This window comes from Bemisia tabaci, chromosome 6 (assembly GCF_918797505.1).
Source record: "Bemisia tabaci chromosome 6, PGI_BMITA_v3".
Lineage (NCBI taxonomy): Eukaryota > Metazoa > Arthropoda > Insecta > Hemiptera > Aleyrodidae > Bemisia > Bemisia tabaci.
In genome coordinates, this window is record NC_092798.1 from 38187793 (window position 1) to 38207559 (window position 19767).

A 19767-nucleotide genomic window follows, 5' to 3' on the forward strand; every position below is an offset into this window, starting at 1 on the left:
CGGAGACGGTAACTGCAGAAAATCGCCGAAGGTTCTTTCTTGCAAATCGACCCTGCGCCGAATCTCATGAAACGGTCCTGGGGAGACAAGGCCTTACACATAATCACAAAAAACACCAGAAGTGTACATAAATTAAACCATTATTCAAAAAATGTTATTTACATAATAGTATACAAGTCTTACTATCCCTCAACAGTTTTGTACAAAAGTTCATCTATACCTATTAACCAAATTACTGCGGTGAAAGAACATATAAGTATTCCAGAATAAAAAGGGCACCTACGTCACATTTTTGGGAGTACATACTAAGCCGTTGGTTTGTCAGAATTCTTAAATGTCCATTCTTTCCATGTCCGCAAAAATAATATCCGAACTAGCGCCAGTTCTGAGATGTGAAGTTCTAAAAATTGTGGTTTTTGTTAGAATCATTGAAGCTGATACGAAGTTATACCTTGACAACTGGAAGTGGCTGGAATGGAGTTAGGGTCTTCCTGTATCAGGCTACTGATATGTAATTCAACGGACTAGTGGGCGAATTCAACAGACTACTCACTTTTTATTTGGAAGTAAGGAAATGACAAAACAGTTCCTTCGCTTGGAAATTATTCCTGGAATAGACTGGGGCAATAGAAATTGTCTAAAGAACTCAAGAAGCATAGCATAAAAAATTCATCGTTCTCTGCCTAGACCTAGACCTAGAAAAGGGGCAATGCGATTCATCTGCTCAGGTAAAAGGAAGGGCGGTATTATATTGCGAATTAACAAAAGCACTGATGAAAGTAACATGGTTGTACATTCACTTTTATGATGGTAACATTCATTCCAACAATACTTACAAGGCAATAACAAAATAAAAATAAAAAACTATTCTGACTGTCAGGTTCCAACTGACCCTCTCTTTACATTGTGCGTAATTTATAGAGGAAGAGTCTTGAGTTCGGATTTTGTTGGCCCCAGTCAACTACAAGTTCTATACTCAACATTACCTCCAAATTCAGCTTGAAATCATGTAAATTCAGACTGTCCACGATTTAGTTTCCTTTATGGCATGCTAGACTTATCCGTAATTTCTCAACTCGGCACCTTCCAGCCTAGGTATCAAAAGCGCCTGAGAAACACACAGAGTATGAGGACTAAGATTATCTGTTTACTTTTTTGCTGACTTCAGAATCTTGCTCACCAAGTATTTATAGCTTGAGTAAGTAGACATTAAAAGGATATTCAGCAAGAATCAGCTCAAAAACGGAATCCTTATTCTTGAAAAAATCAGCCTTAACAGTTTTTGATACTTGAAAGAAATCTAGGAACTTGCAAAGAAAGTATTGTAACTACGATGAACAAACCAAAATTGCAATGAAGTCTCGGTATTATTTTAAATGTACAGAAATTAAAAGCTCTAAAGTTCAAAATAAAAAGTCTTCTTTTATGTCTTTCAATTGAAATTCACATTAAAACTTTGAGAAGATATAAATTGCTAAGTCTGTTTCGAAATTGAAAAAAAGGTATTTGGATACCTTGATTCTGGAATGTTGCAATAAAAATAGCAGAAATGATGACCACAATTGAAAAGTCTTGCATGTGCTAAAAGGAAGCCAATATTCTCCGCAGTGCTAAGCAGAGTGTATTGCTTGAAATTCTAAGTGACAATATGGTTCTTTCATTATAAGTCTTTTTAACATGGAAATATGATACATTTCTTCAATTGAGTGGGCTCAAAACACTGAAGCAGGGGCTCAAAGTGCCATAAATGGAGTCAACAGTTTTTGACGAGAGAAAAGTGTTTAGTCTTCATTATTTAAATACAGCATTCTGTGTTCTGACTAGTAACATGTACCCTAACTTCTAGATTGTTCGAAAAATTACTTTGTAGTGACAAATCATCAAACGGACAGAACAATTTGGTGATATATCAATTACAACTAAAGAAAGTGATTTAGCATATGCCATACCTGAGGGGAACAAACAGAACTTTAAGAAGTGAAGAGCTTACAAAAGTTCGTAGGAATAATTTTTCTTGAGATTCGATGACTCTTTTAATCAAGACGGAGTCAATGCACGATTTATCGCCCAAATAGAGAGTGGTCGCATGTAGCCGATTGAGCGATACTTCTTGTTTTCATAGAAAGCTTCTGGGGTTTCAAAAGCTAGTCCAGTTGTGTGATAGGTCGTTTTGTAAACTCCAGCACCTGTAGTGAATCCCTCCGATTCCATATTCTGCAAAATTTGATGGGAAATAGAATTAATCTTGGGTACCCTTTCTTAATAAGAACACTAACTTCTCTCATAAGGATGTACCTTCAGTGAAATTCAAGGAGGAGAACTTTCAAAAGACTATTGCAAGATATAATATCATGAATTCTAACTCCGGTATCAATGAAGATCAGCAAATTGTGGAAATGTATCCCAAAATATCAGATTGCCTTGATGGAGCCTTTTGATGTTCCTTTTTATGCAATTCTCTCTCAGCACGATCTAGCTGTGATGTTAAATATAACAGAAAAAACAAGTTAGTCTCCTAAGCCTGCACTCAGAAAAATTGAGACCTTAAAAGATCCTTACCTCATGAATGAAAAATGCGGCAAGACCGTATGACACACCCGTCCACATTTCCTCGCTCTGAATTGCAGAGACATCAATACTGCCATCGGGAAGCATTCCGTTCACAGCACCCATCGTGCCGTTTTGAAAACATTTGACATTCAGATTGAAAATGGTTTGCAAAGCACTCTTGACTTGATCCTTGGGAAGAATCTAAAACAAGGAAAATTAAGCCTGGAATTATAATAAGAAAAATTTAATGAAGACTTACTTGGAGTGCCAAATCAGACACTGGTCCTCCAGGTTTGGGGTTGAGTTTTCTGGCTATCTTCTCGATTCTTGGAAAGAATCACTCTTAGAAGTAGGGCTGTTATATCGGTTGTCAGTAAGCTACCGAAACGATTCCTTTAAGAAAAGTTACGATGAGAGGGCTCTTGCCAATAGCAATCTGAATTTTCGGAGCTGACGAAAATAAGCTGTTGCCATGTGTGTGCATCTATTTTACGCGCCGCCGCACTAGGCAATCTGACAAACTGACACACAAGGCAACAATGCATTGAATGCAAGCTCTCAGAACTCTGATAAGATCAGCCGTTAACGATATCATCGCCACTGTCGGTACTGCCACCAGTATCGGTTTAAGACGAAACCGATAGCTTACCCGGAAGAATTCGTTTAAACACCTATATTTAGAAGACCCAATAGAGGTGGATTGGATACAAAAACTCATTAAATAATTCGGATCAAATAACTCACTTCATCTTTGACCCCAGAAGCTCGCAAATACCATAGGCCGCACAGCTGATCTGCCATAACTGACTGGTGCCCTGGTCCACTAGAGCAATCAAAATTGTAATACTGGCCTGATCAAAACAAAAAATAAAAACAAAACATTCATTACTTTCTGATTGATTTCAAAATATAAAACAAGCTGAATGAAGACTGAAAGAGGATGGATACTTCAAGTCAGGTTTTCAAACAATCCTTAGTACCTCAGCTTTCAATGGCAAAATACAATTTCTTTTCTTTCTATCTTTTTTTTTTTTCGTGAGAAATTCGTTATAAAAACAAGAGCTTTTATTACATTTGTAAAATTCAGTGCTTAATTTTTGTACTGTATTTGTGAAACTGAGGAAAAGAAAGGAGAAAAAAGAAAGAAGGGCTAAACATTAAGTGTTACAAAACGTAAATATAAGAACAATTTTTTCTTTCTTAATTTTCCTCCTATAAAGAAATGCTTACTTTAGTAAACTAAATGAAGTTATATAATTTTTTTTTTCAAACATCTAAGTGGAAAAATAGAAAATTTTGAGCATTACCATTCCATAGTTTTTTTACAAATACTTCAGTTGCAGTTGAGAACCTTGTGTGGTACAGAGCCGATGCTTCAGCGTCACCAAGTGCCTCTCCCATTTTGCTCATGGCAAAGCAGGAAGCAAAATATAGACTTCCACAGTAAGCACTAAACAAAAAATAACACAAAACGTTAGCCACCTGATGAGTTCGACAAGCATTATTCCGCCTCTCACAATTTCCAGAGAGATAGCTAGGGCAATAAATGCGAACGAAATCTTAGTTAAGACATTTCCCAGTTAAATTTTATTATTTATGGCTGCGCCTATTCCTAAAGAAAATAAAAAAAATAAAAAGAAAAGAGTTTGTCTCCCTACTGATGAACAAGAGTTATAAAAAAAGGACTGACCTGACACCTGTCATTGTCCATGCATCATACGTCTGATCTGGGAAACCTCCATTTTCAATCATTCCATCGTTATCGGAATCCCACTTAAGCGAATATTCCATGACCGAATTCAACTGAGGCCACATGTCTCCTAGATACTTGATATTTTTGGTCAACGAATAATCTCTGTAGCACTGAAGAACAAACTTCAAATTGAGATCACGCCACTCACACACATCGTGGACAGGATAAGCGTTTATTTCTAGCCAGGGATTTTCTCCTAGAAAAGAGAAAACAGCGATGTTAAGAGAGTTCTTCAGAAATTAGCTGAGAGTCAGCTTTTTATGTAAGATAGTCGTATTTTGATGGTTAAGTCTTCAAACTTAGTTGAAAATAACGAGACGCTAAAGTTCATAGTTTCTATGCCCATTATTGATGTAGACTTTAAAAATCGCACTTAGAAAAACATTTGAGTGGCGTATCAACGATCCTATTGGTGCAGACGATACTTTCCTCTTCACTTGATTTCATCAAAGATGCATTTAGAACTCAGCGGTGTGGATCTTATTCTGTCTTGATTGATGAAACAAAGGTGAGAAAAACTTCATATCCTCCCAATTTTTTAAACAGAGGGTGATATTACCTGAATTGAAACTGAACCCTACACCGAAACTGAAGTTAAAACTTCAAGTTTGAACAAAACTTAAAAAGGGCAAATACAGAGTGCTTTCTAGGTAATACCAAAATATTTGAAGGGTTAGTATTTGGAATAAAAAAATCGTTGCTATGATTATCGCAGAAAATGTTAAACATAAATAGCTTGCCTGGAGCGCCGAGATCATGAGGTATGGTGTGCTTCACTTTTCTATACATGGGTTTTCCATTGTATAAGTTCTTCCTTGTATCGAGCGATTGATAATCAATTGTCGATCGAAACTCATACTGAATACTTTCTTGTAAACGAGGCCACAACTGGATCAAAGCCCAAGATGCATAAAAATGAACATCGTACGTGTTATACATCATGTACTCGTGTCCCTCAAGGTAGCCAAACCTTCCGTACTCTATCCTAAAATACAATAAAAAGCATAATTAAAGTAGTTGTGTTACCTGATTTAAAAAATTAGCAAATAATGCACGTTTCTGAGTGCTATAGTTCAGTTCATGGGCCATATCCCTTGAGAGGATTCTTCTCTTAGTGGCTCTGTTACCTTGTGAGGATAATTTTTTTTTTCTTTTTTTTTCAATTTACAGATTCCTTTTATGCAATGGAGCACTGAAAGAAGTAGTCGCTTCATCTTAAGAATTTTATTTTTATCCTTAAGCTTGAGAAAAAGCCCCTACATCATACTATGAAATGATCAGATTTACTGCCTGGCAGGAAGCCACTCTCACGTCTTAGACAAAACCCAGAAGTATTGTCGAAATCAAAAGAAAAAGGCTTTAGTAAGTTTTGGCCTCAAAAGTAGAGCAGAGCAACTTTTTATATCAGGGTTAATTAAAAATAAAAGAGTTTACAGTCTCGAAATTTACTTACAGTCAATATTACAGTCTTTAGGTTGATCTGGCTTATTTGAAATAGTATTTCTGTTCTGGTAGAGATAAATTTGATTATGGTTTTTATTTGTTTAAATACTATTCCCTTTTCTGTTGCTTTTATTATGGTAATTGTAAAAGTGATATGAAGGAGCTACTATCGGCTGTTCTGTTAGAATGTTTTCATGGAGCACCAATACTTCCGTGCTAAAGAAGAACGCCGTATGAACTTTCGAGAGTTGGCAAATCTCCCCGAATAAGACATGTATTTTTGAAGAAAGTTGTGCATATTCTTCCTGGAAATTTTCAGTTATTTTAGATTAAATTGCAAACAAAATTTTCTGAAAAATTGGAGGAAATATAGTTAGAATTTTCCTAAAAGTTCGTTTTTTATTGAAGGAAATATGGTAACGCCTGAATGCTCATATGGAGTTTTTCCTTAGCATGGCAGAATAATCCAACGTAAGTATGTATCGTCCTTTGAACCAAAATCTTATAGCTTATCATTAAGTAGCGATAAGACTCAAAAAAATTAGTACATAAGAAAATTAAATAAAGATTCACAATGCGATCTTCCATGATTGATATCACAGAACACTGGATTAAATTGAGAACAATTTTGCAATAGACCATAATGAACAAAAATGTATGAGCCTACATTACAGAGCAGACACAACAATGTTTGCAGAAAATTTATACCAGTTTGAGATCAAAACTTATCTACAACGAAAAATGATTAAGTCTTAAGCACCAAAATCGTAGGTACTTCACCACGCCCCATTTTCTTTCCAATTAATTTACCGTTTCCGCAGAGCAGACGCATTTTCACACTTTCCTGTCTAGAAAACAAGCGAGTCCTAATGGCTGATCGATACATTTTTACCCCTTCCTATTTGACAAGCAGTAACAGGAACTATTACTCTTGTTTCACATGAGCTTAAATTGGCCTGGGCATGGAAAAATTCTTGTTTTATTTTTTTTTCTCTTGAAAAGGAGAAAAATTTGCCATTCTCCCAAACAAGACAGATCATTAAAACCAATCAAACTAGAGGAAATTAAAAAATCTGCCTTAATGACCGTCTTGACAAAAACACATGCTGAATGCAGAATCTTTGTGATCTGCTTACCGTATATCAGTAGATGGAAGTTCATCTACATCATCCATGAGAAGCCATTGCGTACCGCCATCAGCAACATAGTACAGTTCATTGAAAATAGCACTCTTGTACCAACTGGGTAAAGTTCTGGAGAAACACAAAAGACAGAAGTGTTGTTTTAAGGATGAAAGACTTTGGGTAGGAGAAAAAGCATCCATTAGGGTGAATCAGAAATTTGTAACATGGTAAAGAACGGCACTTTCATCATCAGCCTGCTTCGGTAAGCATAGGTTTGCTGGAAAATTAGGGTTTGCCATTGAATGAACAATCTAAATAAGATTTGATATGTGTTTATTTGGGAGAAATTATCATTTGTCAGCCAAGAATGGTAGTTTTAATCATTGCGTAATGATGGCATGCTAACGTTTGCCGAGCCTGACAAGGGAAATTAAAGCAAGTACTTAAAAATAAAAAAAATTGAAGGAACTAAATTAGAGACATTGCATAGATTTGTCTCCATTTAGTTACAATGCTCTGGATATTGCTAAGTTAGTAAGGGTTACTTACATAGAATTAAGAGTTGGTTGCTGCCATTGAAAAATTTCTTTTTCCCACTTTGTGTAATTTTCTAGAGCATATTCACACATACTGGGGCTGTTACTACCTTCTGAACCAAAATATTTTGTGTAGTACCTGCAAAATTGATAAACAAATTTGTCTGTAATGTTTGAAGGTGAAAAACAGTACAAGACATAGAGTTGTAGACCAAAAAGAAAAGCACACACTAGCGAAATTAAACATCCTGCAAGGCGAAGTAAAAAACTTTGAAGTCACAAATTAAGAGACACTGAATCTGAACTGAGTAAATCTGTTCTTGCAGACATCAAATCATTTTAAAACGTACAGCAAGCAAGTACCGTATTTGTCCTATTCTAAAAAATGCTAGAGATATTCCTAGAATTTGCTTCATAACTTTTCCTCGAGTCTCAAAAAGAAGTAAAATGTATGTGCTGACAAAAAGCTGACCAATATTTCAGCTTGTCTGAACTTCGCAAATATACGAAAGGGATGCTTTGACGATTGAAAAATCACAAATATTCTAATAAAGGTGCAAGAGGTAGAAAGTTCTTTTCTGAGAAACAAAGTCTTTTCAGTTATGGATTTAGAAAGTTTCCAACTTTTTCTTAGGACTCAGAGTGTTTCCTGAATTTTAATGATAGCTTCAAAATAAAATTTAAAGCACATAATAAACGGACACTTTTCCATAGAAAATGAGTTGAAGGGTTAAAATTTTGAAATTCTCACAAGTAGATTGAGATACCTTCAAATCTCCTGGGGTAAAATTATGACTTGCAGTCACAAACTTTTGGACAGACTCAGTCTGGAAGTTTTCTTGCAGTATTGCAAAGTATATTGTGGTCACAATATTTCCTCGTATGATGACAATCGCAAAAATTCAGAGGGAAAGAAACTTGTGGTTTTCCTACTTATCACCTGTCACCTCTAACATGACCCGCAGTTCTGCGTTTTCTTTACCCCTGCTTTACTGTTAAACAAAGTACACTGGTTTGAGTAAATTGGGAAGCCTTGATTAACTAACCTTGTAAAAGTTTTGGGACTTTCAAGGAATTTTATCACAGGCATGTCCCAAGTGAGAGCAAATTGTGCGTTGCTAGCACCTCCTGGACTAATTTGGCATTCACAGGCAACAGCTACACCAACATTTTCTGGATTCAAAAATAAAAATATAAAACATGTGTCAATATAGTCATAATTAATTTTCCCCCTTTATTTTTAAAATTTTCACCGTTTAGAGTATCAAGAGGAAGATTAGAGACGTGTATCACTGTGATAAACCTACTTTTAAAAATATGTAAAATACATTCTTTGAACAATTTATTAAAACAGATTTTCCAGAAAGAAAAGAGAGGGTATACAAAATTAAAAGTTTGCTACTTTACAGAATTGAATAAAATTCATTTTCTCTTCTTGTTGCGATGAGAATCTTGAATTTATACTGATAGCAATATGTTTTTGTAAATATATGATCCAATGAAGTGGCTTTAGAAAGGAAATCTAATCTGAATTTGTTAGCAACTACTTCTCTTTAATTTTTAAACTTTAATGCCAGCTGAAAGTCTTACACAAAAAAAAAATTGATGAAGTAACATCCCGGATGTTAAAAATCTGTGTGACAACTCTTGAATGTTGTTATAGACACTTTGGCTGTTAAAGTAACATCCTAGCTACGTTGAATTAACAACGATAGCGTTCATATCAACATTCAAGAGTTGTCGCGCAGATTTTTAACATCCGGGATGTTACTTCAGCAAATTTTATTCTCCGTGTATTGAAAACATAATATTTCTTTCACTCACAATGATGGAAAATAGCATCTAAAATTGCTTCACTTGCACTTTTTGCTATCTTAAAATCTCTTTTGCTATCCTTTAACAAATTAATGATCGATGGCGCAAACCTACTTCCAATATGACTGGTTTGGTTCATGGCGCTCAAATTTCCATCACATTTTAAAGTTTCCCAGAGAGTTTCACCACTTCCAGCTGGATCAAAATGTGTAGTGACAGTAATATTCTGCTCAACCTGATAAAAAGGACACAACTTCAAATTAATGAGATTTAGAGGCACAAAGTAGCAAGTGTGATGGAATTACAGAAATTAGAGAGCCTGTGATTATATTGGGAATGGTGAATCACATTAGAGATTTTCATATGGAAACTGAGACATTGCTAGATGAATGCCATAGCAGCGAATAAATTTTTCCCTGTATTTTAGATGTATGTACAAGGCTCAAAAATAGGTGAAAATCTCGAATTCACTGCCGCGAGTTGCTGGGTCGGTTGTACAAGTCTGAGAGCAAATAGATAGATTCATTCAGGTGCCAATTACATACCTACATTTAATGAGGGAGGTTTCATTCTTTGAAAAACATGATAAATGTTATCCACGAAAAGCATGTCCAAAGATTTATCTCACTCCCGATTGAATCAGTGAGAACAAAAACACACCAACTCGGTAGCTTCAAAATGCTCAATTTTCATTAACAACAGTAATTTTTCATAAAGGTCATTGAAGTTAGCGCATCTGTTCAAATTTGGACCTTTAAAGTGACCATGAGTGCTTGTCTTTTGGCAACAAAAATCTTAGTCTTAGACTAAATTCTTTGCTTGCTGTGCAGTTTTGTGTGTGTCTTGATTATTTTTATTTTTTTGGGTTGGTGTGTTTTCTTGTCACTGATTCAATTTGTATGTAAAACATTACTTTTGGAAAAAAAGGAAAATTTAATTGTAATTCTTGGAAAATTTTGTTTCTCCCTGAACTATGAAGGCAAGAAAGTTGTTTAGACTATCTCACACTTCAAAAACATTCTGAGAGAAAAAGTAAAATATCTCAACTTTTTCAAACTTCAGATTTGTATCACCTAAAAAATAATAGTGCAATATGAATAACGTTTGTCAGTTCCATTCCACCTATGGATACATACATTTGAGGATGACATTCAAGTCTCACATATTGATAAAAGTAACACTTACATTTTTGAGAGCAGCTATAGAATAGGAACAATTCATATTGTTAAGTTTCTGTTTAATTGTAGCACCTGATACTTGAGCGAGATTCCCCTTGGAAGAGAAAGAGTCTGTTTCGCATGAATCTGAGATGGAAATAAACATAATATAAAGTAAATATATTAAAGAAAGGTTAAATCCCTTAGCAAGCTCACAATTTTTTGGGGGTGCAGTAAAGCTTTTTGCTTGCAGAACATTAATTGAGGAATGAATTTACGCCTGTCAAGCAACTTTCAGGCTGAAGTATCCTTGACTCTGTCAGTATTCTTAATGTCCTTCAAAAAAGGCAACTTTGTACATTCAAAAAATGAATTACTCCAAAAACCACCAGTCTAGAATTTTTCTCCTGAGAACAAAATAGCTCAGTGCAAAAAAGAAGAGATTACATTGTTAAAATCAACTATTTTAGTTGTTTTCAGATTAAACAATCCTCGACTGGACAGTTCCTGTTGCTTGTTTACATTTGCGTTAATCTTAACTCAGCCATTCAGCCGAGAGACAACCAAAAATTCTACAGCTAAATTATTTCCGGCGAGCGGCGAGTACTGGAGTAGCTTTGTGTATATGATTGAATAATCTTGAAGATAGGGTTTAACCTTAATTACGCACACTCAATCAAAATAGTTCCATAGGCATGATTATCATTTTAAGAAAAGTAGTTCTTGATAATTAGATTAATTAGGAAAAATGCTTATGTCAAAGGACACTTTCATAAATCATTGAAAATTAAAAGGTAGGATTTTCAGACGGCAGTAACAAGATGGCTCTAGATGATGGGTCACAAGTGGTGCGTTTATAAATAATTGAGTTAGAGATAGTTTCTTTGAAACACCTGGATGGCTGAGAAGAATTACACACCTGAAACATGTTTGTTGTTTCCACAGCCACTGCTAAAAGTAAAGGTAATTGTTACGTTTTTCAAGGTATCGCTATTATTTTCACACGTCCAAAGAAAAACTCCTCCTGGCAAACAGCTATCCTGAAGTACAAGAAAAAAATACAAAGTGAATCTTGTCATCCCGTCAAATCCCTCCTTTTTCATGCAGATTAACCTACTAACTCATCAGTCTCGAATCTTGAGAATCGCAGGTGGAGGTTTTTTTAGTTGTTTATCTGTTATGCTATGGAGGAGAAGCATGCAGAAATTTGATCTGAAAATTACCCACTTGTCTTAGATAGAGTAAATATTTATTTCCAAGAAAACCGCAATCTCGGTCAACATCCCTTTTAAGATACGATTACTGTTGATGTTATAACAATCTGTTGGTGATTTTTCAATGGATCACATCAAATTCTAATAAATCAGTGAATGAGGTACTTGAAGAAAAAGCAAAAATAAACTGTCCCGGTAGATCGACAAGTTGTTTGGCTTTCCTTTCCAATGCAGCATTTCTGCAAAACTCACCTTGTAGTTGTGTGGAATGACAGGAGAAACTTGGCGACAAATTAATCTAAGATTGTGCTCCGGTATATTGTACTCGGTCCAAGAGCGAGGGAACAAACCAGTATAACTTGCGTTTTTACCGGGAAAATTCCAGTCCCAGCTTGACAATGCACCACTCCTTCTGGGTTCCCTACAAGAAAAAAAAAGTGCACAAGCACTTTACAACCTTTGAATAGTAACAAAAGATCACAAAAATGTTTGATATCTCACGCTTCAGTTACTTTCTCCCCTCCCCTGTTCTTAAACTATAATGTAATTACTAAACACCCTGATGTAGTATTAATGTTGAGCTACATTTAAGTATGGAGATAGAAACATTTGAGAGGTGCTACACCTAGGAATCAAGTTTTGGATAATTTTTATCTACTGAATGCATTATTTAAAACTTTAAAAGTAAGCAAACAAATGTCAGTAATTTTTCGTTTTCTTTTTCGGGTGACAAATTTAGTTTAAGTCTGTTAGGCACCTTAGTTACACCGGAGGGAAGTGAGTTTTGGAGTTCCATAAAAAATGGCAAGACTCATCTCTGCCTTCAAAGGCTGTCAAAAACTTTCCTATTCCTTCAACAACATGGTTTTTACTCATTTGTAAAACTTAGCCATAAACATAATATGTTTTACAAATTTCAATTGATTTTGTTGATTTTTGAAAGTTAACTTGCAAAAATCAAATTCTGTGATGACCAAAATTCAGACTATTTTCTGGTAAGAAATGTTCATTGACACAACATTTTCCAATTTTTGTTTTGTCTGAAATTCTTAGTTTAACATTTTTGGAATGCATTCGTGGAGTGCTTGACACAATAAGTTTTTGCCACTTTTTTTGGACAGCTCAATTCTGAAAGAAACCTTTTTTCCCAAATTCCGAATTCTCATGGAATGACTCGATAACAACTTATAGGGCACCATATTATCGAAGCATACTATCTTAACAACCATACTATCTGAGAGATACTGCGGCCTCAGATGGGAGCTGAGAATGATAGGAGGAAGAAGTGCGTGCAGTTGCTTCAGTATAAATGTGATCTTACACAGCAGCAGATAAAACTTGCTGGAAAACTGTCTTCTTGTCCTCATCTCTAATGGTCAAAATGAACTGATTGGCTTCAGCGGTGTCATAGTCATACAGCCCGGGTATCATTTGAAAACGGCAAAATTCACCCCGGAATCCTCGGCCGATCGACCCTCCACCAATGCCACCAAAGGGTACTCCTACGCAACAGAGATAGGTTACATAAAAATGATTACCAATTACATGAAAACAAATGAAAAAAAACATACAAATAAACAAAATTCCAATTTTGATCAAGACTACAGAAGGTAGTTCTGTACTCCCTTTAACAGTTTAATGAGGAAAAAAAGAAAGGCCTGTTTAGAGACAATAGTATTTTCTGTAGATATACCTTGACATTATTCATACAAAGTTATAAAATCAGAATCCTTACTCAATCTGCTGCTTACTTTGAAGTAAAACAATGTTGTACCAGACTTTAAACCTTGCCGGAGATTTGTTAAAATGTTTTGTCTACCATTACTTAGTTCTAAATTTTTTTTTTACTTTTGCAAGAAGTTAATCGTAACGGAAAATCAAATTCTAATTTCTGTCGAGTGGTAAGCACTGTTATCCTTGTACTCAGATAAGAAAAAATTCCTCAAAAACTTACCATACTTTTGTTGGGCTTTTCTGAGACGCAAGAAATCCATCACAGGAACTCTTCCACAAATGATACATGATACGTTATAAATAAAATAACTGCAAAACAGGAAGAAAAAAAAGAAGAAAGAAAAGGGAAAAAAGAAGCAAAATTGGATTAATAACAAAGTCTACAAAATGTTAATAAAGGTACTAAACATAAGTAAAAGGTTAAGAAGGCTGGAACAACTGCAATTTCTGAATGAGTTAATATGATCCCTTTCTTAAAAGCACTCACTTTTTTTTCCTACACCAGCCATTAGGAGTAAATTCTGCTTGATCTAAAAAAAAGACTAGGTACATCATCTTGAAGGAGTTCAATGCAGGACTCTTCAGTGGTGTCCTGTTCGGTCGAGCAGACCGATATCTACTTGAAACAGATACTTGAAAGAGATGTTCGGCCCAAACAATGACAGGTAACAGGTATGTTCATGCCAGCTCTTTTGAGAAGTGAATGCGTTTTGGTTAGAAATACAACACTGCGTTTAGGTATGGTTGAATTGAGGTTTCATAGGTATCCACTCCCAGAATTTGGTACTCGTTTAGACACACCTGACAAAAGCATGTATTAGAGTTGGTAACATCATATGAAAAGCTTTGGAAGCCAGCATCCGTTATAACACATTCATACTACTGGCGACTTTAAACTTTTGATTTCATCATGAATACCTTTTGATCATATTGCATTTTTCACGTTAGTAGAAGCGTATCTTTAAAATTTAAAAAGCCGCCTTCGATAGTACGCTCAGTGATTACAATTAAAACATACTTACCGAACCAACAGAGGAAGAAGATAGATGATCTGTTTGATTCTGGGTAGACAGAAAGGAGATTTGTGTTCTTCGTACGTATGATCAAGATTAACTTTCCACCCAAATTGAGGAACCTTTTCAAAATCACTGAGAACAGACATCATTAAAAACTGGGAATAAAATTGAGATTAAAATAAAAAGACGAATTATTCATTGCGGGAAAATATCACAGAACTTTACATCTGTCGACAGCTTGACACTTCGACAGGTATTGATAATAATGATAATGATATTGAAATTCAACAAATTGAACAGGTGAGCTCGTACTGTGATTACTGATAAGAAATGACAACAAAAACAAAACAAGAGTCATCAAAAGTTCCTTGCCTCTGATTGGACGAAAGACTCCTCACCGACAACGTATTGTGACGTGATTGGTCGAGATTTTTGTTATGAATCGTGTTCCGTGTTGATTACAGGTTATGTTTCCAAATCAGCGACTATGCATTCTTGAAACAAGTATTTTGTGAATTAATTTAAGATGATTTTTAATCCTAGTTTAAAAGTTTTGAGTGTTTTATTTCACACATGCCTCCTCTTCCTAAGAGCTCAAGCTAGTAAGTTCTATTTTATTTCATCTCTTGTACTTAATAGATCTTAAGGATGCTCTAAACGTCCGCTATCACTTCACCCATCTCACTTCACCTTTAAACTGATCGTTACCTTACACAACTCTGAAGTAAGCAATACAATTTTCAGAAACAAAAATGCAATTGTAAGCTATGACCAGCAAAATATTTTAGTATCTTGAAACGAATAGTAGCAGAGTTATTGGGGTTTGAAATGTGTACTCTTAAACTCGATAAACACTGTCAATCTGACGCTCCTAATTATTCAAATTATCCAAAAGTATTTCACCAGAAGATGAAGCACCGCTAATTTTCGAATGAATTCGTGCTCAGCACTTCTTTCAGAATTTTTCAGCATTTTCCTGTTGCAGTCTTGTGGAAAGGAAGATTAGTTTTGCCTTGGCCGATTATTTTCGCTTCAAATTTGAGATGACCAACTACATTGTATAAGTACTCTACCCACCAGCTTAATATCACTGTTTGTGCTAGGTCCTCTTTGTAAACAAACCAAAGTGAATTTTTCCAAATTGAAGCAGATAAAGCAAAGATCAGTCTCCCAATCTCCAAAGTTTGTTCTTAAGTGAGTGAATTAAGTAGATAGCGGTAAGTTTTGAATGAAGATATTATTGCTCTTAGTATGCGGATTAATCTCAACCCTGAACTTACTTCAACTACTTAATTTGAGGTAAAATCAGATCAAAGTGTACAACGGATGTTTGCAATGTTTTCTCAGGGCGTTCGGCAGAATTTGTCACCTATGGATCTGTCCTTAAACTCATGAACCCTGAGTTTGAAGTCCGCCTTCACTCTCATGACATCAAATATGGAACAGGGAGTGGTCAGCAGTCGGTGACAGCTACAAAATTGCAAGAGGATGTAAATTCGCATTGGGCGATCACCCCTGCCATGGCGCAATATCGTAGTAGAGGGTAATAATACTTTCTCTCCTTTTCTCTCTTCCTCTTGAAATGTGACATTATAGAGCAGCTCTTTACTTCGTGTTGCAGTCGTGCGTCATTAAATTATTTGTCTGTGAGTCATCAAAGAAATCACATTCTTCCAATCTGGAGGGTTCAGTGTATCAAATACCGTCACCATTTACATTAAAAGATAAAATAATAACCAAAATCACTGAATTTCAGGGATGAATCAAGTTGTTGAAAAGACTCCTCAAATTTTTGACTAGAGTCTTTATTCCTAAATTGATCTGTAAAATAGCTTTTGAAAAAGAAGTTATGCCTCAGCCATGAAAAAACAAACATATTGTTTCTTGAATCTCCTATATAATGCTCATGAAGCCCAATAACTGTCAGGAATTTTTTTGGTGGTATCGTTACTTAAAATAACTATTTTTATTATTTATTTCTAAAGATGTAGGATGGAGCACGGTAGCTTAATTTTGGAAAAACCATGTTTGCAGTTGGAAGTTTTGTCATTTTTTCCTCCAAAATCCTGGGTTCATAAATATATTGATCTGTATACATTCGGATTTTCACTCTCTGATTGTCATTTCAGTGATGCTGTCAAATGTGGAGACATAATCCGACTGCTGCACCTAGAAACGAAGATGAATTTACACTCCCATCTCTTTCCATCACCACTTTCTGGAAATCAGGAGGTGTCTGCTTATGGTAAAAATGGAGAAGGTGACTCTGGAGACCATTGGGAAGTTTACTGTGACACAGGCGATTGGCTGAGGAGAGACACGATAAAATTAAGACATGTAGACACAAACAAGTATGTTGTGTTATGATTTCCTGTTTATAGACGCTATTAGTGCAACGTCACAGAAAAGCGATATATATCGATTTTTTCGCACTGGTAGCATTGAAAGAGGTTATGCCAATGTTATTGTTTGGATCCAATTCGATATAATGGCGAATCCCTATGATGACGTCGCCACTAATAGCGTCTATAGCATATTAATAATTTTATTTTGTTACCTTGAATCAGTGGTTTCATGAGTTCTGAAGTTGGGCATAAATCACTGATCAAGAATGCAAAAAGTGTCTAGTCATTTAACTTCAGAAACCTTTTTTCCGAAGTATGACTTTTTTCCCCGTTTGCCTTCTATTTTCGAATCGCCTCAATTTCTTGCCAAGAAGGTGCCATTTTCATGCCAGGCAATGAAAACTGGCTTTCTCATTTGCCTTGTGGTCCTCATATTTTTTGGCAGAAGTTTCTTCACACGTGTCTCTCATCAAATTTCAACAATTATATAAAGTAGCAATGGCCACAGTCCTAACGGATGCATCTCCATTGCAGTGTTTCAAAATTTTCACTCCTATTTTATTTTTTCGAGGAGAAACAAGCCAACTGAATAGCTTTAAATCTATATTATAACGAATATTCTGCTAGCGGACAAGAAAAATTACAAAAGTTTCCAAGAAGTTATGTCGGCTAGTTTTCTGAAGAAAAATGTAAGTATGAAAAGAAGTTTGCAATGTCGCAAACGAAGATATGCAGTTTATCACTTTGGCAGTTGATGAAAATACTTAAATTAACTGCTTCCACCTTTTTCTCTTCATAAATTTCTTATCAATTGAAGTTTCCAATATCTCGATTTTAGATTCAATTTTCTTTCCTTTGAATAAGTGCATTAAGTTCCTTAAATTTTTTTATGATTTTATACTTGTGTCCACTCGAACAAAGAACGACGCCAAGAATGGCACAATTTGGGCCAGAAGGGATTTTTCTGAAACCGGGCCCAAACGATACCTTATGATACCTTAAAACTCTGGTTAAAATTTTAGCTTGAGTATACGCACGGTTTTTGAGAAATAAGGGGGCTAAGTTGCTAAATCGCCATCATTCTGGACAGCATTTCTACAGCAAAAAGACGGGAAAAATGGACGAAAAAGTTACATCTTTGATGGGTTTCGGCTGTAAATGTTCTTATTGGGCCCCCAAGCATTTAACTGTGTTCAGTTTCAAAAATTTTGATCGCACAGTGGTCCAAAGTGGGGAGAAATCGTCGACAAATCATGATTCTTTGTCAAATTCTTAAAAATGGAAATAAAATTGTCGGTCTGCTGCAGTTTGTATGGCTAACAATGTTCTTATCGGTCCTCAATTCCATGAAAATATGTTCAGCTTCACAAATTTACATCGCACAGTGGTCAAAAATGAGGGAATTAGTGGACAAATTAAGATCCTCTGTGAAACTTTTTAAAAATGAAGTGAAACTGTTGGTCCCCAGTAGAGTTTAGATCCCGGAAAAATTCTTTAAATTATTTTTTGGACTGTTTTAATCATTTTTTAATTTTATCTCTCCATTTTTCCCTTTTTTTTTAAATTTTTGAAAGTTTGCATATTTTATTGAGATAATGCTACAAAGTATATTTTATAACAACGTTCTATAGACAATACGGTCTGACATGCAATAATAATTAAGAAAATTAAATACATGAATTTTTCCGGGATCTAAACTCTACTGGGGACCAACAGTTTCACTTCATTTTTAAAAAGTTTCACAGAGGATCTTAATTTGTCCACTAATTCCCTCATTTTTGACCACTGTGCGATGTAAATTTGTGAAGCTGAACACAATTTCATGCATTGAGGACCGATAAGAACATTGTTAGCCATACAAACTGCAGCAGACGGACAATTTTATTTCCATTTTTAAAAATTTGACAAAGAATCATGATTTGTCGACGATTTCTCCCCACTTTGGACCACTGAGCGATCAAAATTTTTGAAACTGAGCACAGTTAAATGCTTGGGGGCCAAATAAGAACATTCACAGCCGAAACCCATCAAAGGTGTAACTTTTTCGTCCATTTTTCCCGTCTTTTTGCTGTAGAAATGCTGTCCAGAATGATGGCGATTTGGCAACTTTGCCCCCTCATTTCTCAAAAACCGTGCTTATACTCAAGCTAAAATTTTAACCAGAGTTTTAGGGTATCATAAGGTATCGTTTGGGCCCGGTTTCAGAAAAATCCCTTCTGGCCCAAATTGTGCCAAAAAACGGTCGTTTTTGGCGTCGCTCTTTAATTTAATTTCTTAGAAGGATGTTATGCTGTTAAATTTTTAATTTTAACAAATGATTTTTTTTTCTGTGAAAAACTCAGATTCCTTGGTGTCAGCTCCAAAGTTTACAACCGTCCTATCACTGGCCAGTACGAAGTTGCTGGATTCGACTCAGGAGTTAAAAAGAGCATGATCTCATGGAAAGCAATGGAAGGAGTCTTTGTTCATCCAAATGAAGAGTTCAAAGCGCAATTCAATACATATTCACATCCTGTTCACACAGAACTGTAACTGTACATTCATTCCATTTTATTTTAAGGTACTTTTAATTGAAACCTAGTCTTTAGTTTGTAAAATCTGATTTTTTATTGTTTATATGCAATTTGGGTACTGTTTCCTGATAAAGTTTAAGAACATAAAATTGTCCTCCAAGACTGTTGTTTTCTTTTTATCTTGTCAAATGACCATCTTTGAACCTCAATGAAAATTGATAGGCCTTTTTTCTTACTCTCAGTACCTATACGCCGTCTCTTGCATGGGAAAGTATCCTGATTTGCGCTGTTTTAGTATGTTTTGCAGATATTCTATTTTATTAAAATGAGAATCTTCTTAGGGATTAGATTGAAATTTCCAGTGATTATTCTTTGATTTGAAAATGAAAAAAAAGTAACTCTTGAGTAGTTTGAATTTTTTTTTTTTTTTTTTTTTCTTGCAGTGTTATAGTTGTAATTTGTTCAACTAAATTTGACAATGAGCAGTTGACTTTTTATTTTAGCCAATTCTTCAAGGATCCCCAATTTTTACCTTCACTTTAGGAGAATTTTAATTATTAGAGACGC

General features: G+C 35.2%; 2 protein-coding genes across 3 annotated transcripts; one reads left to right on the forward strand and one right to left on the reverse strand.

The window, feature by feature from the left end:
- Window positions 1-122: 122 nt before the first annotated feature.
- Window positions 123-14646, reverse strand: LOC109036949 (non-lysosomal glucosylceramidase). Of its 2 annotated transcripts, XR_002009415.2 has the most exons (17): window positions 14349-14646; window positions 13547-13635; window positions 12914-13094; window positions 11845-12013; window positions 11298-11418; window positions 10407-10525; window positions 9336-9456; window positions 8453-8579; window positions 7420-7545; window positions 6883-6999; window positions 5044-5288; window positions 4241-4499; window positions 3858-4000; window positions 3295-3401; window positions 2560-2751; window positions 1950-2214; window positions 123-1108 (listed from the first exon to the last, which is right to left on the reverse strand). XR_002009415.2 is itself a non-coding variant. In XM_019051387.2 (16 exons), the coding sequence occupies exons 1-16, from the start codon at window positions 14489-14491 to the stop codon at window positions 2038-2040; spliced, it is 2436 nt and encodes an 811-aa protein (XP_018906932.2). In that variant the 5' UTR covers window positions 14492-14646; the 3' UTR covers window positions 123-2037. The 2 variants fall into 2 exon arrangements, 1 of the variants encoding a protein (XP_018906932.2); XM_019051387.2 differs by having other exon boundaries at window positions 123-2214.
- A 138-nt stretch (window positions 14647-14784) lies between these two features.
- On the forward strand, window positions 14785-19363 carry LOC109036965 (stromal cell-derived factor 2). The gene is made up of 4 exons (XM_019051409.2): window positions 14785-14944; window positions 15690-15885; window positions 16472-16693; window positions 19030-19363. The coding sequence occupies exons 1-4, from the start codon at window positions 14869-14871 to the stop codon at window positions 19217-19219; spliced, it is 684 nt and encodes a 227-aa protein (XP_018906954.2). The 5' UTR covers window positions 14785-14868; the 3' UTR covers window positions 19220-19363.
- Window positions 19364-19767: the final 404 nt, after the last annotated feature.